The sequence below is a fragment of the Telmatherina bonti genome (genome assembly GCF_933228915.1).
Source record: "Telmatherina bonti genome assembly, chromosome: 21".
In the NCBI taxonomy this organism is placed as follows: domain Eukaryota; kingdom Metazoa; phylum Chordata; class Actinopteri; order Atheriniformes; family Telmatherinidae; genus Telmatherina; species Telmatherina bonti.
Genome location: NC_136630.1, coordinates 16179121 through 16194337, shown reverse-complemented (window position 1 = coordinate 16194337; position 15217 = coordinate 16179121). Strand labels below are relative to the sequence as shown.

General features: G+C 36.8%; 1 protein-coding gene across 1 annotated transcript in view; it reads left to right on the top strand.

The window, feature by feature from the left end:
• LOC306771372 (protocadherin-15-like) overlaps positions 1-15217 on the top strand; it is a gene marked incomplete at both ends in the record, with an annotated part of 199731 nt that overhangs the window by 52975 nt on the left and 131539 nt on the right. The window contains 4 exons of the mRNA XM_079260539.1: positions 2269-2424; positions 4075-4194; positions 5077-5187; positions 7197-7367. Coding sequence (XP_079116665.1) covers positions 2269-2424; positions 4075-4194; positions 5077-5187; positions 7197-7367 — 558 coding nt within the window. The remainder of the gene's footprint in view (positions 1-2268; positions 2425-4074; positions 4195-5076; positions 5188-7196; positions 7368-15217) is intronic.

Genomic DNA, 15217 nt, shown 5'->3' with positions numbered 1-15217 from the left:
TGTATATATATATATATGTATATATGTATATATATGTATATATATATGTATATATGTATATGTGTGTGTGTGTATATATATATATGTGTATGTATGTATATATATATATATATATATATATATGTATATACACATTATCACGTCATGATGTGATGGTCTCACATTTTTACAATAAAACATCACGTTATAGCATGATAGGGCCCCCCGCTTATTCTTTCACTGGGATGACACCTCTACGCTTCTGTAATCTTGGCTCTAATAAGAGTTGGTGAACAGAGAAAAGGGGGTCAGAGAGAGAGAGAGAGGGGTAGATGTGCATCAGTGTCACCTTGTCAAAGAACTGTAGCTTCTGCACATGAATTGGCTGTTCAACTGGTTGAGGTAAACACCTTCCCTAATTTATCAATATTATTGCAACATTAGAAGACAAAACAATTAAAAGAATGCTTAATTTGAACTAATCACTGCAGTTTTGCAGGTTTTAAAACACACAAGTTACATGTCCATTTGTAAGCATAATCAACATACTGAAGACACACATCAACACGACAACATGAACCCATTCATGAGGCAAGTCCCATTGCTTGGCAGCCAAGAGTCTCAGGAGCTCAAACTAAAAAAAACACAAACAATCTCAACCACCAAACAAGCATTCTAGACTAGAGGTTTGATTAATTCCAAAGACCACACTTAGGATGAACAAAATAAAAAATTGTAATGGATGAATTGCAACTTCACTGCAAATAACTGTAGGTATTAAAAGTACAGTACCTCACATAACATCATAAAGGGATACAGTGAATGTTTGAGGAACTAAAATATGATACCTACATGTAGGAAAATAGTGGAATAGAATAGAATTTAGTTGGAAAAAATGTTTTAGCATTTTGGTATTCAGTTGGTCAGAAAAATGTTGGTTTCAGGTCTAATCTAGTTGCTGATGTCAGGGATTCAGTTCACATATATGGTTCCCATTAAGAAATTTGATTTCATTCTTCTATCAGTGGTCTTTCTCTTTATTTTCCCAATTGAATAGGATCCACCTGTGTCGAATGGAATTCTTTTATTTACATTTAGGAAAGTTAACACTTGTCTGTACAGAAGTCTGCGAGATGACAGTTTATTTTTGAATTACACCTCTGTCATTGCCTGTCTTGCTCACCTAGCAGTCTCGTCTTAGGGTGACATGGGCTTTGTGTCCTAATTGTCTTTACTGGCTGCACCTGTGAATGTGTGGATTAGGGCAAGCTTGGTGAGGCTTTCAGAGTTCATTTTTGGTTCAGCTCAGCATTCTGACTTTAGCATCCTTCAGGTATATCTTTGTTTTAATAAATTATTTTTCTTATTTATCAAGCTGTATTTTTTTTTTTTAATTTGTAGAAAACAAGAGAATGTAATGTAGTGAAAATCGAGCCTTGAGGTTAAAAATTGTTTGCAGGCATGTGAGAAAGGATTGTGTAGAGCAACATACCCAGTGGAGGAGCAAAGAATTCTTCCTGACCTGGCTGCTCAACCAGAGAGAATAATCGCACATGAAAAACCTTGGTCACACCAGTCTTCAATCAATCAGGACTGTGAATCAGAGCCAGAAATTTTGAATCATTGGCAGAATCTCAGAAATGGTGAAGTTTGGAGTGAAAATTAAAGCTATTCAGCTCTAAACAGCACCTTTCAGACTGCTCTGAATTTTTAAAAAAAGTCCTGCATGTATCACTGATGATTACCAAAATCCTCTGATCTTGTTGTTTTGTGAATGGAATAATTTAGACTCTGATTCTTATAAAATTAAAACACTTGGAAGCTTTTTATTTTATCATCAAAAAATGAATGTGCACTTAAAAGGGAAAAGAAATTTGGTTGGTTGAGGGGCTCTAACAGGCCTAACTACATAAAACTTGATAAGACCTGGAACTTTCTGCAGAAACTTCCATCAGCGTTAAAGGACAGTGAAATCATAATTTGACACTGATGTGCTTCTGATACTTTAAATGCTTTACAAGAGAACATTTACCAAGAGATTTACATTTTTCATGCTTGTCTCACCACCATAATTATTGCAAAGATTTAGCTCCATAGTCTCTGAATCAACCTCCTGCTTATCTTTTCAAGTTATCCAGCAGCTCTTTTCTGAGTGTTGAATTTGGCACAAATAGGAATCTCATGTGCCGCGGTTGTCTTCTGTGCAGTTTGCTTCTTGTCTTTTCTGGTTTACAATTGTAACTTATGATTCTAACAGTCTACTATCTAATTTTTTTTTCTCTTTTCCAGCCACCATCTTATATTCAGTCCATTGTGGTCCAAGTTCAGTGCACCAATGAACTGATTGGCACTGTGATTTTACACGAGGTGCGAATCGTTGTCCGAGACCGCAATGACAATGCACCGCGTTTTCAGCAGCCGAGATACTATGTCGCTGTCAGCGAGGTAAGACAAGGATACATGGAACTTGCTACCAGCACAGACCTGGGGGACCAAGCAGAATATACCATTGCCCAATTTCCTGCAGCAATCTGTCCTAGAAACTTCTTTCTTCCTCTCTCACAACCTACCCTCTGTTTTTCTGTTCTTTTTTTTTCAGCATTCATCATTCCCCTCACACACGTGCACCCCACCACCACTCTCAGCTCCTAATTATTTAACCATTTCTAAACCTCTGAATCTTTTTCTGCCACATTCTACATATTTATGGTTGTCTTTTGTCCTCCTTTACTCATGCCACTTCTCTAGTTGTTTGTTACACTTAATAAAATAATATCCGATGATGTTTGGTCAGGACTACCATTGGAAAAAGAAAGTGTGTGTCAGAGGATAGGTAAAAATGTCATCAGTGAGATGATAATCACTTTCAAAAAGTGCAAATATATTCAGATGTGGACAATAAATTATTGGCTGGAGCAGGTTTATTCAGATTCATTTCACGGCCCCTGTTGTTTAATTCACTTCAACTGCTGCCAGAACTCCAATCAGCTAATACAGCTAATTTGATTTTGAAGCTCTTTCTTTACCTACATTAGACCTTTGTTTAGGTGTTTATGAATAATTGTTGACTTTAAGAAACTGAAGACCTGTGGATGCACACAGTTGCAGTATAGTCATTTATAAGAATATTTAGGCCACTTATGAGATTGCATTGCAAAGGTTTTGGAGTACAAGGTGATCCCCATGACTGATTTCATTAGTTGACACTGATGCCAGAGTCTTTAGTTGTTTCATTATCCAAATGTGGCATAAGACAGCACAAGACTTTGAAGAGTCCCACTGTCACATCAGTGGGAGGCAGAGATAACCCCATTGAGAGAAATGATACAAGACATCATTGGTGCAGCTGCTGGATTAACTTAAATCATACATGTTTTTCTGGAAAGGGATTAAACTTCTGTTTTGACAGCTAATTTCAGATCCCTTGTGACATTCCTAAAAAAAAATAGTGAAGCTGTTTATGAGCAAAGTTCTTTCTTTAAGCTCTATTTGATAAAAAGCAACATTGAAACCCAATTTTGCTCTTCAGAATGAGTTGATTGTACTTTGTTCATTGATTTAATGCATGCTGTTCTGTTAAAATTGCAGGTAAAATAAGCTGTAATGTCTTCAGTTGCCTTTTTTTTTAATCATTGCAGTAATCAGTTTCAACATTATCATATTATTTATAACTTTTGAGTACTTTATATCTCCTTATTTTTTACTTTTTCAGAACGACGATGCATTCCAGAATATTTTTACATAAGTGAGGGGAGAAAAAGAGAATGGGAGGAAATCTGTTGAAACACTGTCTGAGTTGCATTTATTGGGCATCTGAAAGCACAAACGGCTACCAACTAATATTTTTGGAACTCCACTTATGCACACTCCAGTATAAAACTAGGAGTTATTTGTTTTGTGAAAACAGTGGGAGATCAGCATCCCTTGCATCCAGATGCATGTGTTCTTCCTTCATGTGTACCCGATGCAGACTGCACTGTCAGCAAAGATAAAACTTATTCATCGTGGGCAATACAGAGTTTGAAAAGGTTAAACATCACGGTCTCAAAGTTAGTAGAGAAATTCAAGGTGATTTGTTTCTTTGTTGCGTTTCAGCTGACTCCAGTTGGAACTACAATCTTCTCTGGTTTCTCCGGGAACAATGGTGCAGCAGACATCGATGATGGTCCCAATGGACAGATAGAGTACACCATCCAGTACAACCCAAAAGATCCAGTGAGTCATTCATTTGTCTGCTAATCTTTGTCATCTTTATCATTTTTGCATAGCCAGGTTATAACATCATTATGAAGCTTGTTCAATGTCAATGCTGCAACAATAATAAATTATCTGTTTTGAAAACATTTAATCATTTAGGGCAATAATTGTTAAATTTGTTTATAAATATTAAAGAAAATACTAACGTTTGTTCTCTTTTTTTTTTTTTTTTTTTAAAGATTAATATGTCAATTAAAATGCTGAGCAGAATGAGATAGTGTTACTTAATCTTGGTCCTCAGGCATTGTAATTTTTAGGTGTTTTTTTTTTTTTTTTTTTTTTTTACCACAGCTGGCTATAATAAATGGCTGATTATCAGGCTGAGAAAGAACTTGATAAGAAACTTCATAACATTTAAAACATGCAAGGTAGTAGGTGGTCTGACCAATGTTTGACAAAAGTCTTATAAGAGGTGATTGCTTAAAAGTATGAATTACAAAGCGTTTATACAGTGAAATGTTGTTTTTTCCATATATTAAAACTTACCTCAAATATGCTTGGACTGTTTGATTTCAATAGTAGCCCTAATTGCTAAAATTGTTTTTTTTTTTCTTATAGATCGGTTTCTTTTCTCTGTTACTTTATCATTGTGAGGGACATTCATTGTTTTACAGATTTTTTTTTTGTTTGTTTCATTAGTTAATGATTCCATAGAAACTGATATTTCTCTGTACACTGTAATACACTGTAAATACACTGTATTTACATCAAAAACTCCCCTCTGATACTACACCTTTTGTAGTATTTTACACAGGTCTGCTGAGTGTCTTAATTCGTCAAAGTCAAACATGAACAGTTGATTGTAACTTTCTGGATTTTGGTTTGCTATGTATTTTTCAGACAGCCAACAGAACGTTCGACATCCCCCTAACGTTGTTTGGCTCCGTAGTTCTCAGAGAAAGACTGAACTATGAAGAGATAACGCGGTACCTGATCATTATCCAAGCAAATGTAAGAATTTTTGTTTTTTTTCTCATATATTTCGTATACTTGCACCTTCCTATGTAGCGATAAAAGAGCTACATGACACAGAATTTACAGGATAAGCTTGTCTGCTTGTTTAATGAAAAGTTTACTTGAGAAAATAAATCTTCTCCTCACATAATGAAATATAGTCTTCATTCTACTGCTGTTATTTTTAGGTAAATTTTTCTCCTTATGACTCTTAATATTTCATAATCTTTTCGTCTATTTCTGCTTTGTTTTGCCACCTGTAAGGAATTTAGACAAACATCTAATGTAATTGTTCCCCTTTAATTTCCCTGCACTCTGCTTAATTTATGGCAGCAGTTTGATACATGTAGTTTAGCCAATGCTCAGATCGCAGTCATAATGAAAGTTTGAAACATTAAACTGAGAAAAATGGAGAAAAATAACAGATTATACCATGTTGGGTATTGTTGTGATACAAAAAACTTCATTCAAGTGTGCCAGATTTGCATGTCTTAAGTCTGACATTTCCTGCAAGGATTATTAAGTCTACAGTACATTGAAAGATTAATGTTCCTATTTGAGAGGCTCACATATTCACCCTTCATTTGAATTCATAAGTGTGTTTTGAGAGGTTGTGTATTTCTATAAATGCTTTAAGCTTACAGATCAACTACAATCAGTACAAAAAGAAAAACAAAACAAACAAAAAGGCAAGAAATGGAACAAACAAACAAAAGCCATCTGAGTTAATTGGATGCTTTTAGCTTTACCAGTATGGAGAACAAATTAAATACACTATTCAACACAAGCTTACAATATTGTCTGTTATTCTGTCTTTCCTTCAGTATGGTGGACCAGAGAAAAGCTTTTTCTACAATCAAGGTGTATTTAGCAGTGATATCAGCTTTCCCCATTGGTTTTAATGGGAAAAATGTGGGACAACACCCTTTCTTGGATTGGTTCCTAAGGAAAGCTTGCAAGTGGGCTGTCTTGAAGAACATGAGCACATCATAGAATCTTCCCTTCATGTTAGACACTTTCAATGTTCAACCCTTTTAGTCACTGGGACAGTTGGACCTGAAGGTGTAAACTTTAAAGAGAGTACAATTGTTGCGCTTGCTTCTAGTACATTCAGCATGCACGTTATCTGTAAGGGAACGAAAGGGCAAACTTGGTCTACAACTCCACTTTCTTGCCTAAACTGTGGGAGTCATGTTCCCTAACTGACTGGGTGTCCTCCAATTCCCTCCTCTTGTCTGGGGAAAAGCTATGTTACGTACGCTGTGCCTGCGAGGAGCTAAGTGAGTTTCTATGAATGGAAGAAAAACTTTTAGAAAAAGTGACCAACTTTGAGTCTTGGAACAAGTCTTATTTTGGAAGCCTATGACTGGCTGTCTCTTTGAATTGTTGGTGCAATTTCTTTGGCGTACAACTCGGAGGGGCTACAACATCCAGAAGGCCTGTCTGGAAAGGACCTGTCTACCTTTTTGGCCTTTTTGTTTAAGGGCATGTAGCTGGGCTTCTTCTCGCATTTTTACTTGGTTTGGCAAGTTTGATGCCACCACTTGCCCATTTGGTATTCAGTCTGGCAACAGCCACAGAGGAGGGTTATGAGCAGCAGGTTACTCATGGCTGTTGTTTATGCAATCTGTGAGTCAATATTTTCCCATAGTGAGACACTAAATCAATGCAAAGAGAGACATTTTTAGGTAACTCAGCTTTTATGAGATAACCCTATGTGATGAGAAAGACAAATGTGCTTTTTTATTGTTTGTTTTGAAATGATGTCAAAACCTGGCTGTCGGAAACTATTTTCTTCTGAAAAGGAAATAGATTGAAAAACAGTTTTCCTGTCTCTTGACTGCCATTATTGTTGTTATACTAAAGTAGGAGGGTGACTATTACATAACTTTTTGTATGCTTATCTTGAGTTTATTTAACATGGTCTGTCAGAATTTACTTCTCCTTCCCTCCACAACACAACTTACAAAAGAAAAAAGAAATTTAAAAAATCTGTGTCTTTCCAGGATCGAGCACCCTATCCAAGCGAGAGACGTACAGCCACCACCACACTAACTGTGGATGTACTGGATGGTGATGACTTGGGTCCAATGTTTCTACCATGTACTCTTGTGGGAAACACCCGTGACTGTAGTCCCATCACGTATAGGGCTAATGTGCTGGAGCTCACAGAGCCAGTAAGTATTAACCATAAACCCAATACATCATAATTCTGGGTGTTGCTTTGAAGGCTTATTTAAATCTGTCTGTGTGATTGGTGCTGCATTGCTTACAGTGCTGCCTTCAGTGGTCACTATAAGCATATTGGCGGGTATTTTATATTTATAGGTTTGTACTAACTTTTGCCATTTTATGTTTCAAAATCAGATCAAGGCTCATGGGATTTAATCTTATATACTGGGGGACTGAGCAAAGCCTTTTGTAGCCTTGTAACAATGTTTATGCATTTTTATGAAAGTGCGATGACATTCAGGACATTCTTTACAATATAGGTCAGGCATTTGAAATCAAATAGGAAAAAAAAACAATACAGGTGATAAGAATTTCCTGTAGTTGTTGGATCCTAAGAAATAGTTCTGGCCAGACTGCTATATGTATTTACACTTGTATAGCTGTGTGTGCAGCACTTTTGTATTTGTACCTCTGACATTTAGCTGATGCCGTTATCCAGAAAAATGAGCAAACATCAGTTTGTAAATGACACAAAGTTGCTGCAGAGAAAATCCTCAGCTCTGACAAGTCAGCAGTGCATTCATCCTTTTCAAGCACACACACACTCGTGTGATGGAGACAATCCAGCAGTTTATTCATGCCTTAACACCTCCTACCCACCTAAACAGACACACACGTTCTGAACAGTGTCAAGCTAGTGGAGCCGTCATGCCTAACTGAACATTGTCTACCTCATCTGTTTATTTATGGTGAGACAAACACGTCCCTGCACACAGACAAATACTAACTTCACTCCCAGACTCAGCAAGGAAACTATTTCTTCCTCTTTTCTCACATGTACAAACTCAATGGTCGATCTAGCACATTTTACATGTGGTGGCAAAAGAGGAGCAAGAGGTCTAGGAAGCATGGCATTATGGAGCACTTTTGATCCATTTGAACATCTAACAAGAATAAAATGCATTATAGAAACAACTCGGCTGATCCGATCAGCCTTGATTGGAATTAATTGTCAATCTCTTCAAGACGGATGGTTCAAAACAGAGATGTCCAGCTCTGGTCCTTTAGGGCCACAATCCTGCAGAATTTCCATGAGAGGGGCTTAATTGATCAGGCTCAGTGCTGACATTGATCACATCAAACTGTAACTGAAACTTCAGCCCCTGAAACAGAGTCTTTAAAATTTTTGTTTTGTTTTCATCAATAAAATTTTGAAACACAACTTTCACCTTCCTCAGACCTGCTTTTCCTTATTTATTTAATTTACCTTAAACTTTGTGTGCTTAAGATCACCTGGAGAGACTGAATTCACCAGCAGAAAGTTGAGCAGTTCAGTTGCCCTACAAGGCTCTAAAGTAGGGGGGCAATTCAAAATCAGAAGCAGTGGTGCATTAAGTGCAAAGATTGTTTCTTGGATATCAGTTTGCTCCTGAAGCTGCTGAATCAACAGGCCTCTCTATTTTTTTGTGATCCTAAATCATTGCAGAAGTAAATGACAAACTGGACTTCCTCTTTTCTGTTTTTTCTATTCTTTAGTCTGTTCATCTGGTTGAATGTCCTGCAGACCTCAAGTTTTGTCATGACAAATCAAAGCTTGGATTCAGAAAACCTAAAAGACCATTTTCACTGATCATATCTTTTTTATAAAGCATTTTTTGTGCACAAAGTAACACAGTGCTCTGACATTGACCCTGAGGACAATTTGGCAAGGGACATACAGAAAGAAAATGACTATATTAATAAAATGAACGATGGCTATAACTATTGTATTGTTTTTTGGGTTTTTTTTTTTTTTTTAGTTGCTTAGCCTTGCAGCTAGAGTGCAGACTCGCTGGTATTATTCATCCTGCCCCTCAATAGGCGTTGTTAAAGAGACCAATACTGTTACACCTTCACTTCCACTGCAATTAGAGTAAAATGATCTGCAATAAAAGTATTCAAAAAATAATTTTTGATTGTCATTATAGGGATGAGAAAATAACAGGTCCATTCCGTTTGAAAAATGATAGAATTTATATATTTTTAATCATTTATGCATTTTGAGCTTTTCCTGTGGTTTATAAGTGAGCCCCAGTCACCATCTTTCTTTACTAAACCAGACATATCTTTAAACTTGACATAAGAACAGATTAAATCCAAGACAAAGAGAAACATTAAAACAAATAAAGAAATTAAATCTCACTGACATTGAAACCCAATGAAGAGAAGTAAGGATTCAACAATGAGGAGCCGTGCATTACACAGTTTTAATGCATGATGTGGAGTCCAGAACACCACAATGTGCTATCCTCTGGATAAGACCTGAAAATTGCTGACTGGATAAGTTTAAAATTACATGGATGGAAAACTTTCAGATGCCTGGAGAGTCACTGGTGGCCCTTTCAGAGGAACTTCAACCCTGTTTTGGTGGGGAAAAACACAACCATAAGATCACCAGTAGGAGTCTATTATAGGATGGTTTGTATGTTGTATTATTTAAATGATCTGGGGAGACTACGGAAAACTACAAATGTCTTTAGCTTAACTCATTTGACTGTCCAAAATTGTGAGACAGGCATGCAAAGCAATTACAGAGCACCTGTGTCTAAAGTATATTAAGCTGCTCCAATTTTCACTGGATTTGTGTGCAATGTGTTCCGACTCCCATGACGCGCCAATTTACACCGAGCGCATGTCAGATGTGAAACTCGTGTGATTGCAGTTCAGATTGCAACATGCGCGAGTTTGTTAAGCTCATCTTCCAAAGCTCCATGCCTTCTCCTTCCTGGAGTTGTCCTTGTAAAAAAGGATGTGTGGCGTCATAAGAGCTTGTGATTTTCCACTTTGTACATCATTGTCCATGATGGAAAAAAAACACAGAGACCCCCTGACCAAGTTGACTTCTAACCTGGTGTCACTGGTAATGACTTAATGTTTGCAGTGTTCAGCCATTGCAAACCGTTCGGCGGATTTCATTTTGAAATTTACTCGATGTTTTACACTGGTCCCGTGTCTGATTTCCTCTGTCGCTATATCTGAACTGCTGAGCTTGACATGTCTAGTCCGTCAAAAACCAATCCGGCGCGTATATTTAGTTTTTAGCCCATTTTTTTGACTGAACCAAAGCACCCTTAACATCTTATTTGTTTTTCTTTTTGCTTTTAGTGTATTAAAAAAAAAAAAAACTATAAAAGTGTAAAAATTATACACTACCTGGTTTAAAAAGTAAAATTGTAATACCCCCCCCCCACATGCACTCTCACACACACACACACACACACACACACACCACCCCCCGGCCGCCATTATAGTTTGATTTATTGATCTATTGTCCCACCTTCCCCGACTCAGACAGAATGAAATGTTAGCGCTCTCTGCTGAATGATGTGCTGCCTCAGTTGTTGAACCGTGATAGTAGTGTAAGTGTTTGTAGCACAATGCTTAACTTCTACTTCATACAAACACATTTTTATTATCACCAGTCCACTTGATTGCTCGTGTGCTCAAACTTAAGTTACTCTTTGTGTGTGTTTATGTAGAAGTTAGCTAGCGTTTTTCTTGCTAATGTTAAAGGTGTTAAGTACTGCTGTCCTATTTGAATGAATGAGAGACCTTAGTTGCTGTCAATTGCATGTGTTTATAAAAGACAATGTGCTAATTATGGGAAGCTAACTGGATGCCATTAACATAAATCATGCTGCTGTGTGTGTGTGTGAACCAAATACTGTACAAACAAATAATGCAACTTGGAGCATGCTTCATCTTGTATTTATCGTGGGTGATGATGAACCACAACTTTCATTCCTCAAACAGTCGGCACACTCAGAGGAGTAAAATGAATGTGGCGCAGACGACATAGTCTCTGAGCTGCTTTGAATTTAGGCAGTCTCTACTTGGAAGAGTCATGAAGAAGTACAAACCTAATTCCAATGAAGTTCGGATGTTTTGTAAAACATAAAAAATTACGATGATTTTCAAATCCAACTTATATCGTCAAAATCTCTACCATTTAGACTGAAAGCTATACATTAACAACACTCAACAATGCTGTTGGCCTCTCTGGCCAACTCATCTGAGATGGACTGACACAAAAAGGAAAAGTGTACCTTGGTCTGACAAGTCCGCATTTCAAATAGTTTTTGAAAATCATAAAAGTTGTGTACTCTACTCCAAATAATAAACGGATTATAGTTATCAATGTAAGGTCCAAAAGTCAGCATCTGTAATAATGGGGGTGGGGTGTTTGCACATCTGTGAAGGCACCATTAATGCTGAAAGGTACATACAGGTTTTGAAGCAACATATGCTGCCATACAAGTGATATCTTTTTCATGTCACGCCACATTTTGCACATGCACAGATGGAAGATGAAAGATTGATTTAGGCAACTCCTGAAAATAGTTCCTTTTTATTGCAAACCATTATTGGCATCCTGCAAATAGGCACCTGCCACAGTCCAGGAAGGAAATGCAACTCGTATGCACATTTCAACATTTTTTTTTAACTTCTTTCTCATATATTTTTTTTTTACAAAGCTAATAAATATGTGGTGTGGGTCAAACATTTTGACACACCTTCTCATTTAATTTGAATGGGCAGGTGTCAAAGTCATTTCCACCATAACTGTCTTTTGCCTCCATCATGAAACGATATACTTTCTTGCGAGTCATTACTTTAATTTCTCCTTTCACATGTTTTGAGTATTGCTGTGTTGTTGTCCGGTCTGCCCATGTGTAATTTCTTAATTTTCCTTTCTTATAACATTGCCAGAATAAATTAGTTGTATCTCAGTTTTCTCCACCACACACCTTCCAACATCAGCTATCTGGGTGATTTATCTCTGTCTTTCTGAAGGCCCAAAAGAAAAAAAAAACTTATCATAAATGTCCAACGGTATTCCTTTTCTAACTAGTTCCTTCTCTAGACAACTAAAGTAGAGGACTAGACCAGTGTTTTTAACCATTTTTTAAGCCAAGGCACACTTTTTCTTTCACTGACAAATCCCAAGGCACATCACAAGCAAAAATGTTTTTATTTTAGAAGTCCATATTATTAATATAAAGTCCATCTCGTCAAAGCATCTTGAATAGAAATCAGATAAATACAAGAAGAAAGAATTTTATTATCTTTCACTGGGGCCTGTTTGGATGAACACAGAGCTACTTTTTAGACCAACTAGGTGAAATTGGGTAATTTTTCAGGGCACACCTGATAATCTCTTACAGCACAGTGGTTGAAAAACACTGGACTAGACTACTAGTAAACTAGTCTACTCTACTTGAGTCAAGTTGAGATATTCTGACAGTTATCCCAAATTCATCCCACTTAGTATTAAATCCTTCGTAAAGCACTACTCTATCTTTTATCTTTGTACTGTAGCACAATAACTATTGTAATTATTTCTTGATGAAACAAGCAATTTTTTTCCGTCTAGTACCACAGTGTATCAGCACAATACTAGATCATAGACTACATTCAACCTGGGTTACACAGACTTCAATGATGGACATTAGACAAGTTAGAGGACACATACACTAATCTAGGCCACATACACTAATGGAAAAGTCATCAAAAAGCTGCTCTCACCATGGTAGAAGAGAGATTGGGAGGTGAAGTGAGGAAAGGAACAAGTGAGGAGAGTCAAGCTGCTATTACAGTTTGAGTCCCAATCAGACTGATAAGATATGACAACCTCTGCGCCTTGGAGCCAACACAACTATAGTATGCTGTATCTTTATCACATCCACACATACTGATATACACACCAAGTCTTTGGTCGTTTATGCTGTGGAGTCAACTGTTCAGTCATGTTCACATATACACCTCAAAGACATTGCTGCCTCTGTAGTTCAGACATGTCTTGCTGTAGGGAGAAAAGGAGCTCACCCAGGACCTGACCAGTTTTTTTATTTTGGCAATATTTCACATTGGCTATGATTGGTTATGAATACCAGAAAACTCAGAAAGGCATAAAAGATTACAAGCCCTTGTTATAACTTGTTCGTAGCTAAAAAATTACAACTTCATAGCCCTGCAATGCAGTGCCATGTGCAGATATCATGTTTTTCTTTTTTCTTTGAGAGAATGTTGTTGCACCAAAGCATGATCTTCTATGTAGCTCAGTACTTGGCACAAAGTGTTGTCTGGCCACCAAAAGCCCTCAGGGTTTTTCACTCCTTATATTGATCACCTGACTTCTCACTGGATCAGCTACCTGTCAGCCTACCCCAGTTTCACAGTACAAGTATATATAAAATGCAGTTTGCCAGGAGATGCTGTTGTTTCATGCCCACCCAATACTTGTTGCTGCTTTTCTTCCTGCTGATACTCTGCTGTTTGCTCACTTCATTTTGCCTGCATGTCATTGAGGATAATCCTTGAAAGCTCTGCATGTAATAACTCAGTAATACTCTCTCACTTTGCTAAGTCTGGATAGGAATCTACATTTCGATCTCTGTAATGTTGTGGTAATACAATTAAGTAATGCTGCCATTTATGGATGTTGTTTTTGTGCTGATAAATAGTCATACAGTTTGAATATGCGAAATTAAACTTTGATCAGAACAGCTTCAAGTGTAAAACAAAGTGAATAACATTGTCAAAGAAGAAGAGAAGGGAAACATACTTTTGTTGATAAGAAGACTGTTTATTGCTCCTTAAGGGCAATTTCAATTCAATAATGTTTATGGATCTGTAGATGAGTGAATCTTGAATTATATTTTAGTATTTCTACCATAAATAACCAATGGAGGCTTTTTTTTCTAGTAATACACACCAGCCGGTTTGATGAAGCTGTTATAGTTCCTGCAGCTCCATTATGAAAAAGTTAATGTTACAACTTTCATAGCTTGACATGAAAACTACTTTCATTTCAATATGTGGAAAATGTGAAGGCTGACTGAAAGAAATAGATTTTTTTTATTTTACTTTAAAGAAAAGGGCTGCCATGTAATGAAGTCAGAAGCATATTTAGCAGAAATTACCTGTGTTTTTCTGTCAATGGTTCAGCTGTCAGTAAAAGTACAAAGTGTAAGAAAAAGAAAAAAAAAACAGCAATATCAGGCCCCATCCACCAAGCAATCCTACAAATAAATTTGTTCTTAAATCCTACTTTTTTTTTTCATAAAAATCTTTGTATCTCGAATTGTCCTCAACTAAGAACAAGTCCTATGGACACTCAGAAATATTCTGATGAATATGCTATTGCAGACATGTTTGAACAGAATCAGCATTTGTGTTGTTTTCTGCTGTTCTGTCCTGTTGAAATCAAACAATACATATAAATTTACGTTTCTGTCAGATTTTTAAAAAACTTTGGGTAAAATATAAAGCATTATATCATTTGAAAGACCAAATAGCAAAATTCGGCAGATTCTGTCTAAAAGTTATAATATACCATGAAGGACAATTAAACAGTTTTTCATCCATTTCATTGAAGAACAAGATCCAATCAAAATGTATTTAATTTGTTTCTGATCTTCCCAGCACTTTTGGTGGAAAAGACTGAGGACATGCCAGATGCATTTCCTCAACTAATAGAATATCAGTCTATAAATGTCCAAGTCACCTGCGTCTCCCAGATCCACCTTCTGCATGTTGTCTTCTATAAATAAAATTTAAATGAACTGTGGCTTTTATTCCAATGATTATTATGAATCTGATCTTTTTTTTGTCATTCTTAAATTAAGGTTATTTTCAGACTACCTGATTATCAAAACCTATATCAGACTTGTCCGGAGGATTAATCAGGGGCACAACGCGCTCTGTAGGTGAATCACATCCTAAAATGATGCCACATCAGGTGGAAATTTGCTTTACCTCTTTCCCTTTAGCCACCACACCACAGCCATGTTGGTCTAGACAGGACCAGACTGCA